Source organism: Brassica napus, chromosome A6, assembly GCF_020379485.1.
Source record: "Brassica napus cultivar Da-Ae chromosome A6, Da-Ae, whole genome shotgun sequence".
In the NCBI taxonomy this organism is placed as follows: domain Eukaryota; kingdom Viridiplantae; phylum Streptophyta; class Magnoliopsida; order Brassicales; family Brassicaceae; genus Brassica; species Brassica napus.
Genome location: NC_063439.1, coordinates 24,177,191 through 24,193,085, shown reverse-complemented (window position 1 = coordinate 24,193,085; position 15,895 = coordinate 24,177,191). Strand labels below are relative to the sequence as shown.

The 15,895-nt window shown below is 31.8% G+C and overlaps 3 protein-coding genes across 3 annotated transcripts; 2 read left to right on the top strand and 1 right to left on the bottom strand.

The window, feature by feature from the left end:
- Positions 1–2,109: 2,109 nt before the first annotated feature.
- Positions 2,110–3,395, top strand: LOC125575936 (ninja-family protein AFP3-like). Its single transcript, XM_048735318.1, has 2 exons — positions 2,110–2,662; positions 3,036–3,395. Exons 1-2 carry the CDS (start codon positions 2,134–2,136, stop codon positions 3,314–3,316), a joined length of 810 nt encoding a protein of 269 aa, XP_048591275.1. The 5' UTR covers positions 2,110–2,133; the 3' UTR covers positions 3,317–3,395.
- A 7,224-nt stretch (positions 3,396–10,619) lies between these two features.
- Positions 10,620–12,192, top strand: LOC106352336 (expansin-A23-like). The gene is made up of 2 exons (XM_013791988.3): positions 10,620–10,909; positions 11,470–12,192. The coding sequence occupies exons 1-2, from the start codon at positions 10,792–10,794 to the stop codon at positions 12,099–12,101; spliced, it is 750 nt and encodes a 249-aa protein (XP_013647442.2). The 5' UTR covers positions 10,620–10,791; the 3' UTR covers positions 12,102–12,192.
- A 960-nt stretch (positions 12,193–13,152) lies between these two features.
- Positions 13,153–15,654, bottom strand: LOC106352335 (plant-specific TFIIB-related protein 2-like). Its single transcript, XM_013791987.3, has 2 exons — positions 13,545–15,654; positions 13,153–13,412 (listed from the first exon to the last, which is right to left on the bottom strand). The coding sequence occupies exons 1-2, from the start codon at positions 14,383–14,385 to the stop codon at positions 13,243–13,245; spliced, it is 1,011 nt and encodes a 336-aa protein (XP_013647441.2). The 5' UTR covers positions 14,386–15,654; the 3' UTR covers positions 13,153–13,242.
- Between the last annotated feature and the right edge of the window lie 241 nt (positions 15,655–15,895).

Genomic DNA, 15,895 nt, shown 5'->3' with positions numbered 1-15,895 from the left:
CGAAGCCTAAAACTATAGAGGGCCAGCGCAACTTTATCAAATGTAGCATTTCCTTTTGGTTCCTGTCCTTTTGGATTTCTGATTTGGAAGTTACAGATTTAATCTCTATCTGGGTATTTATAATTTTGGCTCGCGTTCAGTTTAAATTTTGCATGTTTGGTTTGGGTTTTGGTTCGGATATCCATTTAAATTATCCTTTTATTCTTTGAAATTTTCAAAATTATAAAATAAAATATTATATAACATATAAATTTAAATGATGAAAGTGTAAATATCTAAAATTTACAGAAAAACCGTTTAGTATGAATAATTAGATGGAGAATTAGTATTTTGAGCGATGAAAAAAAAATTAGTATTTTGAGCATTTTAGTATTTTGAATACACTTTTTGCTATTTTAAATATTTACTTTGGGTATTTGTATATATCTTAATATATGTTAGGGTTATTAAAGCTGTAAATTTTGCGTTTTGGTTTGATCATTGTTTTTTAATTTTTTTATTGTTATAGGATTAGAGTTGTGATGATGAATTGTGTATGCACTGTTTTCCATTCATGAATGACTAAACTGTGTTAGTAATGTGATTGATATATAGTTCGTAGTGTTGTTTGTTGTATCAGTGAGACTTATTGTTTGTTTGTCTTTTTAATTTGTTACTTGACTGTTAAAATTACATAAATTGTATTAAGGTTGTTGAGAATATCTTTTGTTTCTGGATATTTTCTCCAGTTTAGTTGTGTAAGTTATGTGTATTAAGTAATAAAAAAATTTTCTTATTATGTTGGTTATATGTTTTGTTTTATTTTTTAAATTTGTTGTTTTACCGGACGTTTAATTAAATGTAATTACCATAAGCATGTAAATTATTTTCATAAGACAAGAGGAGTGAGCAGGTGGAGATGTTGTTGCCGCCTTTGTGTATGTTGGGATTGTCTCTTGTATCTCCTGGTGTGGTTGTGTTTGTTTCTCTTTTATTTGATGGGTAATATGTAAACAAAAATCATTGCTAGTTGTATTTATCAGAGTTTGTAACTTACTCTGCTTTTTTAGTTTAGGTAATTTCACTGATATTGGTTGTCGTTTTCGTCTTTTTTTGTAAGCATCTGCGAAAATAAGTTTGTAAATTGTTAAATAGCTGGTAGTATAGTTTGTATTTCTTTAGCTGGCTCAATGTATGTGTCGTTGAGTTTTAGTTGAGTTGATTGGTTTGGTATATATTTGTATCGAAATTTATTTGTAAGATTAGACAAAAAGAGAGGTGATCATTAATGATTCGTCTTTTTTGGGATTCTAGTTTTTGGTGTTTTGATTGTTTGGGTTATTGTGGTTTTTTCTTAAGATGTAAAATAAAGATTTGTGTAAAATTAGATTGATAAGTAAAAGAGATAAATAGACAATCACAAATCTTGGGTAAGAAATATTTTTGATTATTGATGTTAGCACAATATAAACAATAATATAAAGAGAATTTTGTGTTGATTGTTTCTTATGAATAAATGAAGAGATGGATAACGACTCGAGTTTCAATAACCCGAATTCTTGTCATAAACTTGATACTTTTTCACACATTTTAAAAGTAAAGTTTACCTAAATTAGAGTAAACAATAACTCAACTATTATAATATATATTCACAAGTTTATCTTTTCTATTGTTGTCAAATTTCATACGCATCTCTCGCATGTCTTCCTATCTTTTTAGAATTTTGTTTTCTAATTGTATTTGGACTATTATTATCCACATAAGTTGGTTTATATGAGTTTGGATGTATGAGAAGATACTTTGATAACTTCAGTGCAATCCGCAAAATAGAACGATTAGAAAGAATACAATTTTGTTGTTCGATATTATCATCCTGTTGCATTGTCGTCTTAAAATTCTTATTTAATGAAAGCTTTTTCAAAAAAAAAAATATTCTTATTTAAGGATATAAAACACGATAGCAGGAATAAAATAACATAAAAAATGAAGGTGAATATGATGTATGAAGTGTTATATGGTAATCTTTATTATTGATTAGTATTTTACTGATTCATTCAAAAGAATTCAATATAGGTGCACGACATATTTTTCCTTGGGATTTGAGTTATCAAGAATCAGTTGAATTTTCATAATCCATCCTTGTAATTTTTCATTATGTTGGAAGCTGAGAAAAGGGAAGACGGGAAGATCTACCGGAATATTCCCCGACCAATCTCGAGAGATCTGTTGCAGAGTTTCGTGTCCAAGAAAAACAAGAACATGTCTGTTGAAGACGGAGAGGTAGAGATTGAGCTAGATTTAGGGCTTTCTCTCAACGGTAGGTTTGGTGTTGACCCACTAGCGAAGACCAGGCTGCTCACGCGTTCATCTTCCATTCCTGATTTCGTGGTCAACGATGGTAGATCGGAGCTGCTGAGTAGGACTTGCTCGTTGCCTGTCGAGACGGAGGAGTGGAGGAAGAGGAAAGATTTGCAGAGTTTGAGGAGGCTCGAGGCCAAGAGAAAGAGGTCTGAGAAGCAGAGAAACGTGAGAGTGCTTAGAGAGAAACATAAAACAGGAGCTGGAGCTGGAGGAGGAGAAGAGAAGATTGTTGAAGAAGGATCGATCGGATCTTCTGGAAGTGGTTCCTCTGGCTTGTCAGAACTCGACAACACTCCTCCTCCTCCTCCTCCTCCTGTTCAAGGTACCACAATCTTTAATTCTATAGTCTCTAGGGTTGAGTTTTGTTTAGTTCTTGATTCTTGATTGATTAGGGTTACCAAATCTTGATTAGATTCTTATTCTTTTAGGATGGATCAATTGTCTAGCACCTAAATGCAACTTAGGCATTACCACATTATTTTCAAAAACACATCCTTGTTTGTGTTTCGTCCCATGATCTTCTCAATATGCAAAATGTTTGATTATTAGGTATGATCAAGTGTATCCTATTATTAGTATGATGGGATTCTAAACGAGTATATCTATCTTTCTTCTAGGCTCTGTGACGTATTATGTTTTGTGTGTTGGTCTTTTAATTTAGAGTGTTGTGTTGAGATATTTGCTTGTGTTTGAAGCAACAACGAACAAGTCCATAGAAACAAGCCCACCAAGTGCTGCTCCGGCGGCCAGAAACATCATAGACGACATGCCGTCCGTGTCAACGACAGGAGATGGACCGAACGGGAAGAAGGTCGATGGGTTTCTGTGTCGGTATAGGAAAGGCCAAGAGGTGAGGATCGTGTGTGTGTGCCATGGAAGCTTCCTATCGCCGGCGGAATTCATTAAGCATGCCGGTGGTAGCGACGTGACTCATCCCTTAAAGCACATCGTTGTAAATCCATCTCCCTTCTTGTGACCATTATGGTCTTTTGGGACAGTTTCTGTTTACTAATTTGTTGTATCCATTCGGAACAGTGTTACAAATTGTCATATCTTGAGGTGTATAAACAGAAATTTATCCTACTCGCGATTTCTAGTTTTTTTATACATAGAAGAAGTCATCTAAAGTCGTTATTGTTTAGTTGCTAGAAGTTCTAATGGTTATCGAGTCCCTTTGGGGTATGCTAACGTACCGACAGGTTCAATGGATAATTCCAACCCAAGAATATGGGGTTGAACCAACTGTCAATTGGACCAAGGATGTACCCGACTTGAACACCAGAACTAAGAGCATCACTAATGGTTCATTGGTTTGTATTCATGCATTGAGTGAGATACGAGTACCGACAATGTTCCAAATTCTTACTTGCATTAGTAGAGATTGTCCAGTCAAGTTTAGATTTGGCCTACGATGGGCTATTATAGCTTATTAGGATACAAATTGTCTTCTACTTGGGTTCACCCTTATGGTGAATGGTTAAAGTGTTACATTCAGTGCCGGTCCGGATTCGTCAGACGCCTAAAGCGGATAAGAAATATAAAGCGGATAAGATATATAATACCCTTTAACTATAACTAAATTTTACTATATTTTAAGCGTATAATCAAAATAATATCATATTTTATATACTATTAAAATTTAAGCTTTTTAAAAAGTACAAAACATCAAAGCTCATCTTATATATTGTTTTCCTTTTTATTTGAAGTTGACTTGGTTGATTAATTTCTAATACTACTATAATAGCATTTTCTACAAATACAAAGAAACAGAAGAACAAAATGTATAATCTATTGATAGAACATATAAAAAAATACGCAAACATCAACTTCACAAATTTTTGTTTTCATAGATTTTTAAAAATATTAAAACCCTATGATAGTTTTTTTTTGAATTTCATAAGTCTTTAATAAAATTACAAAAACTTACAAAAAAAAGAAATAAAGAAAAAAACGAATGTACATGAAACTTCCATGGAGCTATTCTGGCAAAACACTAATTACGATACAATGGAACATGAGCCTGGCAACTGATAATTGTAATTAATTGTATTGATATTTTTAATTAAATCAGTTATTATGGCAAAAAGGAAATAAATGAAAAGCAAGATGGAAAAGATAAATTATTATTTAATAAAAAAAGAAACAATTAGCTTTCGTTTGTTTAAATTATATAATACGCATAAATAAAAAAATAGGAAAGTTGGAACAGGTAACTGATTCATCTGTGATGACTAAAAATCAGGAGAAGAAAATTGTTTTTGGGGATTCAAACCTCTAAGCATTACGTAATATCCACGAAAGGCTACAAGCAACCACTAGGCTAAAGACAATTTTATTTATTTTGACGCCCCAAAAATCTATTCTATTAATTTAAAGTCTTATTTTTTATCTACTTATAAATGTTGTCATTTACGTTTGGACCTATTCATATTTCACTAGAAATAAATATCAATACATTTAAAATAAGATATCTTTAAGTTCCCTTAATTTACTTTTAATATTACAAATGTGTCACTCCTATTTTTATGGTTAACAACATTAATTTCATCCTAATTACTATACATCTGTAAAACATTCACCATTTATTTTCATTTAAAACTATAGAGATTTCATTGTACTTAATTGTTTCTTATTTATTCATTTAAAATTTTTCAAAGCCTAATAGAGTTGCTGTTTTAGTTGTAAGGCATCAGAAATATACAACAACATTGCTTTGAATTTGATTTATTAATATGAAATTATGGATGGTAAATCATAGTTATACAACTATATGATTTTTCTAATATAATTAACTTTTAATATTTTCATAGCTATAGTGCTATATAAATATATAGTTGCTATATTATATGATTTTAATTAAACATATTTAACTCAAATGTGGGCTAACATATTATATCATCATTTCTAAAAAGGTTAGTTATACTATAAAATATATAATTAAATGTATTGTAAACTAAATTTATTTTAAAAATGTATTGTATACAAAAATAATATTTAATAACAAAGTAAAATAAATAAATTAGATCAATATATATTTAAAAAATCTAAACAATAAAATTATAGAGTTACATAATATATAAAACTAAAATGTAAATTTAATATCAAAATTATACATTTATAAAAGAAAAAATATCCGCACGGACGTGCGGATTCAAACTCTAGTAATTGTTATTTGTTGCACCTAAAATCTTTGTTTTATGAGCTTTAGGGCCGACCCTGATTACATTTCGTCAGATATTCTATATTTTTATGAAACTATATAATATACATCATCTTCAAGCTCTTAGTTTATTTTGATGGTTCAAAAATTATTTATCTATACTTGGATTTATGCTTTTAGGTTTGAGGTGATTTTTTAGTGGGTTTGATTTAAAATTGATTTATACAAGTATCATAATAAATTATACAATGTGATATTTTACTGAGCATTATTTCTATGCAGCATAAAAGCCATTCGCATAATAGTATAGTATACTCCCTCCGTTTCTAATATATCCATATTATAGTTTTTTTCATACTTATTAAGAAAAGATATAAAATTATATTTTCTAATACATTATTTTTCTTAATTAACTATTCTCAATAACTTTTAACCAATAAGATATTATTAAACATAGTTATATTTTTTTAAAGTACATTTTTTTATTAATTAATGTATTAAAAATGTATTTTTAATAGAATGTGATTTTGACCAAATAACAATGAACTAGTTATTTATTATCAGAAACAAAATTTTCATGTATATTTTAGATATCAGGCTGATTAACCGTCAAAACTATTGGTTGTTTTCCATTTAATATAATTTAAACATTTAGCATAATTACACCACAATAGGTCAAATCTAACTAATACTAAAAGGTACATATAAGAAGTAGCCAGACTGTCCACATCCATATTTTAAAATAGAAAGGGTTTTTTTTTGGTTTTCTCTCCATGTACGCCGCACCTCTTTCATTTAAGTGGGACCCACCTACTTATTTGTTTACGAAACCGTTTAATATTGGTTTTGGACCAAATGTTTGATGTATTATGGACCGTATAGCCCATTAAAAAGACGCACAAGACCCTGCCTATGTCTTCCTCTCCGATTTAGGGTTTCTAATCCCATTCATTTCTTAAGACGAGATGAAGATAATGTGTTTCCCCTCCCTTCTTTTAATATATGTTACTCGGTACTCTTAATCACTCGACTGTTACAAAACGTCTGCCATAGCTGTCTCTATATAAAGTCTATCCTTGAGACCAGAATCGAACATCGCAACTCCCATCCTTGCTTTCGTCATCCGCCGTAGCTTAATCTTCCCCTGCCGTTGTTGCTGCTCAATCAGCCAGTCCCCAAGCCACTTTCGACGATCTCCTCCGCCTTGATCGGTCTACTCAGTCATTGTCGGCCGCCTCCTACGCTTCTGGGATTCCTGCAACACCATCAAGAATGGAGAGTTTATGGGAAATCAATGATTTGCCTTGCAGTTTATTGATCTAGAGTAAAAAATTATAATAACCAAAAAACCCTTACGTCTGTTTGTGATCTTCTAACTACTTGAATCTCATTTATGGTTGTGCCAATCAAATCCGTGCTTCTCTACGATCTGGTGTGATCGTCAAAGTTGATCGGTTTGAAGTCGGGCGAAGCCCAATTATTTACAAGATTTGTTATCCGTTTCATTCCCACCACCACTATTCATGAAGTCCTCACCGCTCATCAACCTTCAGAAGTTCATGCTCAGAAAGAGTTCAACCACCCCCAAGCTTTAGCAAACACTTATTTCGAACTTCCTGGTATTGGTTCCTATTTTGCTTCACAAGTATACAAAAAACAATCCTCTACATTTATTTACGCGTTCAAGGCTCCGCTCTCAGCAACGTCACCGGAACTACTCGAGTTGTGGTCCATTTTCTCATTGACCAGTAAGCCCTCATCAAACATTTTGTAGCTTTGATTTTCACCTATTCGTCATTTTAAAAAAAAAAAAATTTAACACACTCAGCTTTTATGGGACATTTGAACTCAGTTGATGTAACTTAGTCATTTTTGGTCAAAATATTTGGTGGTATATTTAAGAAACTTTGAGTTGAATATATATATTTATGCTTAATTTTCCGGTCAAAATATAGTCATCTCAATACGTATCCCTCAGTTGTAACCTAAACTAAAACATACTTGCTCATTTTCAGGTAACCTCTATCTGAACTTCATACCGGCCAACAAGTTCTACTTTGACACCACCATCCCCGCCATTGAAGCATCCACAGAGAGGTCCGTTAAGTTCTGCATTGAAAACACACTTCCCTCAACATTTACCCCTTATTATATATTGGGAAGTTTACTCAAATATATAATATTTTAAGACAATTGACTAGAACTATACAGATCTTTTTTTTATTACTGTCATTTTTTTTTATACCAAGCATGCTCTTTTTTTATGTTATGAGGAAAAACGTTTCTTAAGACGAGATGAAGATAATGCGTTTCCCCTCCCTTCTTTTAATCCCATGTATGTTTATGTTAACTTTTATGTACGATATAAAACTATTTTATCATGATAATGGGATGAACATTGCACATGGCACGCATCAAATATTACTAGGTGCATCATGCTTCTTTCTTTCATGTCAACATTTTCCTTTCCATTTCTTTTCCATTCTAAACATTGAACCAACGATCACATAGACAGATTCACTAATGGTTGTGCTAAACCAGACCAAGGACAACCTCTTTGTAATATTATGTATTATATTAATATATTGTTATTATATAATACGGAATATAAATTCCTCGTAATATTTACAAAAAAATTACAAAGAAGTACTTATAAAATCTTTGTAAACTTTACATGGTGTTTACAAGGAAATACTGGTAAATTCCTTTAAAGATTACTGACACTACATGGTAGTATTTGTAAATTCGTCGTAAAATGTACAAGTATTTTAAGAGTAAATTACAAGGAAGCTTTCTGAGTCTTTTACGATGAAGTCTAACAGTTATATTATGACAAATAACTTTTCTCTACTCTTGCTCTTTACGAGGAAATTACGACGAATCCTTTATTATGACGAGTGTGTTACAACGAAACGCTATTTCTAGTTAATTCTTTGTAACTTCTTCATTACGACGAATTAACAAGGAAAACAGCTCTTGTAATAAATATGTTTCTCGTAATGTTAGAGATATATTTTTACTAAATATTATCAAAACATATTAAAATATGAAAAATTAAAGATAATCTTTTTCTCAATATAAAATAAATAATATAATATTTGTTTGTACTTATATATGACACATATATATAATTATTAATTTATAATTTTATTGAAACTATATATTTATATAGAATTTTCTAAAATTTATTATATTATTTATATTGAACTATATAATTATTAATATAATATGAGTTTCAGAAAGAAGACCATAATTAAAAAGCCTCACCCGTCGTAGTTATTAGCCTCGCAGTACTCCTTGAAGACACAAGCCTTTCACCCTCTTGGCACCAACACTGCATATTATACACAAAGACAGAGCTCTTCATCTATCTATCCACCACACGCAAGAAGAATTTGGTTAAAAGCTCAAAACAAAACATACCTGGAGCTACTACCCTTCAATTGATGCACGCTCGCACCAACCTGACTAAAATCCACAGTTCCTGTCTGGTCCCTGAAATAGATTGAGTCGTGTAAGAGAATATATTCGAAACAAATCGAATTAATTTACAATAAACAGTCCGGTTCCCTCTCATTGAGTATCAACTATATTAACCGAACCAGTTTTACTGGTCAAATTAATAATGCATATATTTAGACTTGGTATTATCTACATGTGAACCTGTAAATGACGTAGTCACTAGTCGGACTTCACTTTCATATATAATACGTTTGGCATATTATATGGTTAATTTAGATATATAGAAGTGGATATATATAACACATATATTATGTCGGTATTTAACGCCATATATATTTGAAGTTATGAATCATATAAGAGTCATATATAACTTAATGATACTTTTAATCATTAACAGCCAAAATTAACTGATTTATATTTAAATTTCGTTTGGTCTGCCAAAATTAACCGATTTATATTTATTTGTTTACATGTAACAATGCATGATGTAACAAATATGTTCAATAGAATTTCATTGTAAATACTCTAGTAAGTTATGTCTATTTTAACAAATCGGTTGAGAAGAGTTATGAAGCTGACACATCAACAATGTCATTTATGTTAATCACACATCAAGGTAATGTTAATTATTAAAAGTGCTCTTCAAATAATAAAAATGAGATATTTATTTTTATTAGTTGTAGAAAATAAAAACAAAAAGAATTCAATTTTTAAACCTTATAAGTTATACTGCAACTTTACATCTTTTGACTAAGGTAAAAACTCTATAAACTAATAATGTTGAAACTTTAAGAATATATTAATTTATAGAGTTATTAATTTAAAGGTAATTTGGATTTATATTTTGGATTAAGAATATATTTAATTTAAAGGAACTTTAAGAATATATTAATTTATAGAGTTATTAAGAATATATATATATATATATTTTTAACTTTGGATTTATATTTTTAAAAATATTTTTAGTGTAGAAAACTGAAAATAATATTTCATTTATGATATTAGATATTGGTTAAAGTTTATAGAGATATATATATTTTAATCATTTTTATTAGATTATTGATGTACTTTATGTATGATGATTACATATTGTAGAATACAAATGTAGTTGGATACAATTATAAATAAAGTTAGAGATGAAATTTATTTTAAAGAAAGATAAAAACAAAAACTTTTGTGTACGTTTATATAAAATTTATATATATGATAATTATTAATTTATGATTTTATTGGGACCATTTATTTACCTAAGAATTTTTAAAATATTATTATCTTATTTAATTATGTCATATTTTACTCCGGCTTAACTTGTGATTAGAGAAATTTATTGATTTATCTTGTTTATTAATTTATAAAATATTAATTTATAGAGTTTTTCTAGTGTAAATAGTTTCATAGACTTATTAGGTAATATATATTTAGATTACTTTTAAATACTCTATCAATCATAATCTCCATAATTAGGTGAGATTAGAGTTAACTTGTAACTGATCAATCTTAAGTCAACAACTTTCACATCTACCAATATCTTTTTTTCTGGTATCTTATCTAGCAATATCTAGAGTTGACACCAATATCTCGAACTCAGTAAGGATGGATGTAAATATCTAAATACCTTGACTTTGCAGATCTGATGACAAACGTCCTAATTTGGACACTAAGATAATGGAATCAATCCCAAGGCTATTAAGGCAATATATCGCGCGCGGATTCTCATAGTTCCCTTAAATTTTCGAGACCAACGTTTCATATTCGTTTATAAAGACTCATCCTTCTTTTTCAGTAGATTGTAAATTAAGTCGGAGAAAACAAACAAACAAACAAAAAACATGAATCTAGCATTGGCCTTTGTGGTGTTACTCGCAATTCTTGTGTCGGTGGCTGACGCTGAGTGGGACGACGCTCACGCTACGTTTTACGGCGACATTAACGGCGGGGAAACCATGCGTTAGTATTTTGTATAATTTCCAATGAGTTTATATCTTTTTGTGTTCAAATTAAATAGGTGTTAAATTAATACTGGTAAAATGTTTATGCGAAGTCGCATGTGACATGTCCAAGCATATTCTTCTTCTCCTAAAACACGTTTATATTCATCCCCTGATTACATAAGATTTATGATAAACTACAAAAAACATTCAGTTATTTCTCTTATTTTAGTTAAACTACATTTGTTGTGACAAAAAACAAACAAAGGTAAATTACATTTGTCTCGTTTAATTTGATTTTAAAATATGAATGTGTATATATTTCGAAATTTTCAATTTGTGTCTTAATTTTTCTTTTTAAACATTTGTGTCTTAATTAGTCTATAACTTTGATTCGATAGAGAAATAGTAAGAAGCATAAAATTTGTGTAGATATAGTTATATATGAAAGTTTCCATGGAAAATTAGATGGTTATCTATTTTTAATACATGTTGACAAAAATATGTAATCATTTGCATTCATAATCATTGGGTTTTTAATGAAAACTATATAATGTATTTCATTTTTTGATGTGACAGAAGGAGCATGTGGTTACGGAGATCTATTCCAAGAAGGTTATGGGTTAGAGACGGCCGCGCTAAGCACGGCTCTCTTCAACAACGGCAAGACATGCGGCGCTTGTTTCGAGCTCGTATGTGCAAACTCAAAATGGTGCAAACCAAACGCCGGTTCCATCACAGTCACAGCAACTAATTTCTGCCCACCCAATTACTCCCCACCGCTTAATACACGTTGGTGCAACCCTCCAAACAAGCACTTCGATCTATCGATGAAAATGTTCGTTTCCATAGCCGAGTACAGCGGAGGAATAGTTCCTGTGAAGTTCCGGCGAGTGAAGTGTCAGAAGAGAGGTGGTGTGAGGTTTGAGATCAAGGGGAATCCTTATTTCATCATGGTTTTGGTGTATAACGTTGGAGGTGCAGGAGATGTAACTAGTCTGGCTATTAGAGGGAATAATAGTCCATGGATCCCTATGCAGAGGAACTGGGGACAAAACTGGAATACTGGTGTGCGTTTGGTGGGACAAAGACTCTCGTTTTTGGTCCAAACCAGTGATGGTATGCGCATGACGTTCGTTGATGTGGCGTCAGAGAATTGGGTGTTCGGTCAAACTTTTGAAGCAAGTCGAGCAACATTAAACTTTCATTAGACTTCAGATGATTTTAGTTTCTAGAGTTTTTAGTTGGAAGATACTATTTCATCATTAAATAAAAACTATAACATTCCGGTGTGGTAGTATATATTAAAAACTGTGATTTATATTTTTTCAGTCGAAAACTTTAAAATGTTTAAAATGTAATAGTGGAAGAAAAAATAAATTATCAAAAGTTGATTTATTATATGAAACCAAATTACAGAAAAATATTTTGTGTTGATTGTGTAATGAATCAATTTTTGTTTTTGGAAAACTGATATTTGGTCGGATGTTGAATCCCACAAGCCGAGTGAGCATGAGTGAAGGTCCATTGACTGTCGTGGCATTACAAAAACAGGGTTTGTTTTAAGAAACGTTTTCTATTTTAGAGTAGGCATGGACATTCAGATATCAGATCGGGTTCGGATCTGGTTTTTTGGATATCAAATAATTCAGATATAGAAAAATTGGTACTGATCGGGTAATTCTAAATTTCAGATCAGATTTGGTTTGGCATTTGTCGGATCCAGATATTTTTTGGTATATCCGAATGAACCAACAAAAATTTGGTTCCGTTTCGGATTAACTTGTTATAATCCAAACGTATAGAAAAATAATCGATTTTAACCAAAATATCCGGTTTGGATCTTGTTTTTATATCCAAACATGCCCAAGAATATCCAGAAGAAAAAAAAAACCAAAAATAACCAAAATAACTGAATTATCTAAGAATAACTAATATATTTTTTAAAAAATATTATAATTTTTAATATATGAATTATTATAAGTATTAATATAACTAATATTTGTAGATATATATTTATACTTAGGATATTTTCGGATACCCGTAATTTTCAGATTCGGATTCGGTTTGGTTCAGCTCTGATTCTTCGGATATAAGAAATTATGTACCGTTCGAATACTTATGCGGGATCGGATCCGGTTTGGAACTTCAGATCCGGATAATCTGCCAAATTCTAGAGCGTGGGAGTTCACTGGTGGGAACGGACTTTACAACATTTTTTTTTTGTAGTAAACCATTTATTCCAACATAGATTTTATTTTACTTTCAGTTAGATAGTACATTTTAGAACATAGTTAAACATTCTTCTTCGACATAAATCCCAGAGACTTCTTCCGCAAGTAGAGGTTTTGCCTAAGCGGTTAGTTTTGCAGCATCCCAAGAACCTATGGTACCTCCTAACCTCTTGTTGATGTCTTCTTCAGAAGCATACCAAGATGGTATAATCTTCGAGGCGTAAGGGTACATATCATTAGCGGCGTTCTTGATGGTACTCTCCGCTACTTCAGCAGCCACCGCAATTTCTTCAAAAAAAAAAAAACAACACAACGAGTTAAGTTAGATTTAACAACTAAAGACACACAAAATCGAATGTCTTACCTTGCAGTGGAAGTCACCTAATTAATTTATTTGAAGTAAAGAATTATTTTGATCACCTCGAATAGGTCTCTTTCTGGTCTGAGATAGCTGACAAATCATGAATATAACAGCAGCAAGAACCGACTTAGGGTTTCTCCGGATATCGAAATTCTCAGCTTTTTCAACGGCTTCTCGAATAGCGTTTGTCTCTCTTACACTTATGTCAAGTTTGGAACAGAACCGGCTAACAAGTTCTCCAGTGTTGATAATCACCTGAGGAGCAGCAGATGCGGCAGCCAACTCGTCTTGATCCGAACCAACAAGACGCCTTATTAACCTACTCGCTTTGTTTATATCCTTCAAATCCACACCACCAGCCACCAGAGAGATCTCTTTCAGCGTCCTCGAGAGTTTCAGCTCACGACAAGCCGTTGAAACAGCCGCCGCGCAGAGAGCATTCAAGTGTTTCTCTCTGCGTAACCTCTTGCTGTTGTCACCATCGAATTTAGACACGATCTCGCAAGCCCTAAATTTGACACCGGTTATTAGACCTAGACCTTCTGATATCCTTTTGATTTCTCTGCACGCTTTCTCGATCAGTTCGTCTTCTGTGTTCCTGACGAGGTTCTGTGCCCGGCACAGTTCGTATAAGTTGGTCTTGGAGACAGAGGAAGTGTTTTCTCTGCCTTTATCGATGATGGTGCCGAGACCTCCGGATTTGAGAAGAGTATTGGTCGGACCACCGACGCGGTTAGGGTCTCGGTCACTGTTGTCGTCGTTGGCGAATGTTCTCCATTCCTGGCTGTCGTCGATGTAGTGATGGGAGATGACGAGGCTACACTCTGTGCAAATTGTGTCGCCGGTACATTTGTCAATCACCGTTTCAGTAGGTTTCTTGCACTCCAAGCAAGTCTCCATTCTCAGACTTTTAGGGCTTCTTTCTTCTTTTTCTTATATGATTCTTTTGTTGTTGCTGGATGTAACTTTGGGGATGACTTTGTTTTTTTTTTTTTAATAGAGCACTGAGACGAGAAAGTAGTAAATGTGAATTTCTTTGCTTTTACAGGTTTACAATTAGGAGAAGATAATTTTCCTTTTTCTTGTACATTTTTTTGGTTTTCTCTATTTTTAATTGCCACTATTCCAAACAATACATATATAATAATTGTTTATTGGTATTGATTTGCAAACAAATCTGTTTATTTACTATGAATCTATACAAATCTATATTAAATATCTCATATGATTTTATACTATAGCAAAATATTTTACTATAAATGAACAACAAAAATAAATGAATAAAAAAGATGAATAAATGAATAAACGAAAATATACGATATTGAGATTTAACATAGTTCATCAATTATCTACGTCTACAAAAGTTTTTTTTATGAAGTTTTAAATTTTGAATTTAATAGTTATACAGGCATCAGACAGAGTATTCCAGTTCGAAGCGCTAAAAATAGTAGATTTGCGGATGTGGGTCCAATAAAAATTAACAAAACTACAACATGTAGAGAAAAAATTATTCAGCTATTTGTTGCAACGAGTTATACCACATTTTTATCCAAGGCATATCAACATATTTACTACATAAACATAGAGATAACTTAAAGATAATCCGTTGACAAAAAAAACTTAAAAAGACAATCTATTTCATGTGACTTCGTGAGCCTGTGACGAAGATTTATACACTGAATAACTTAGGTGCTAAGGTTATCTTTCTGATTCCTCTAAGAATCTCGATGGAATATACACATCAAACCTATATTTACTTCCCAAATAAACTGATTATTACAGAAGGAGACAGTTTAGTGGCTCGGCATTTGTATTTCAATACGTATCTCTGAGGGGCTGACCTTGTAATGGTGTTTGGGCGACTATGAAAGTTGGCGAGACGGTTTATCACGGAGAAGATTTTGAAGTTCTTGGATTTCTAACATGATGTCTAAGTCCTCTCCAAGCTGCATAGACAATTTGAGAAAATGTTTACTCAAGAAAAATAATCTTTTCAAAAGAACAAATTAACACTCGACCATTACAGCTTCGTCCTCTTACCTTTGGAAGTCACTCTCAAGCTTCTGCGTTGGAACTTCTGATCACTAGATGTCTTGGAACTTAGACTACTGGAGATCAAAGAAATCGCTTCGGAGAGTTGAGCTTATAGCATAAGAAAGTGAGACTAAATGAAATGTCAAATTTTCATGTCATTGCTTACCATTATTAAAACAGTAACGTCTTGTGAATATAAAATTTGAATTTTTTTTGTAGATTATTGTTATATATACAAATTGGTCAACATCTTATCCATATATGACTAAGTTCATAACCTAAATTTCGAAATAGTTTTATTACAGTTAGGCTATAAAAATTTTTAAAAAAAACAAAAGATTCTGGACCGACCAATTTAAACTTAGCAATAAAGTTC

Bases quoted from the DNA above. Each gene is read 5' to 3' on its own strand.
- LOC125575936 (XM_048735318.1), top strand. From the start codon at position 2,134: ATGTTGGAAGCTGAGAAAAGGGAAGACGGGAAGATCTACCGGAATATT. The intron at 2,663-3,035 runs GTACCACAATCT...TTGTGTTTGAAG, and splicing joins TCCTCCTCCTCCTGTTCAAG to CAACAACGAACAAGTCCATA.
- LOC106352336 (XM_013791988.3), top strand. From the start codon at position 10,792: ATGAATCTAGCATTGGCCTTTGTGGTGTTACTCGCAATTCTTGTGTCG. The intron at 10,910-11,469 runs GTTAGTATTTTG...TTGATGTGACAG, and splicing joins TAACGGCGGGGAAACCATGC to AAGGAGCATGTGGTTACGGA.
- LOC106352335 (XM_013791987.3), bottom strand. From the start codon at position 14,385: ATGGAGACTTGCTTGGAGTGCAAGAAACCTACTGAAACGGTGATTGAC. The intron at 13,413-13,544 runs GTGATCAAAATA...TTTTTTTTGAAG, and splicing joins CAGAAAGAGACCTATTCGAG to AAATTGCGGTGGCTGCTGAA.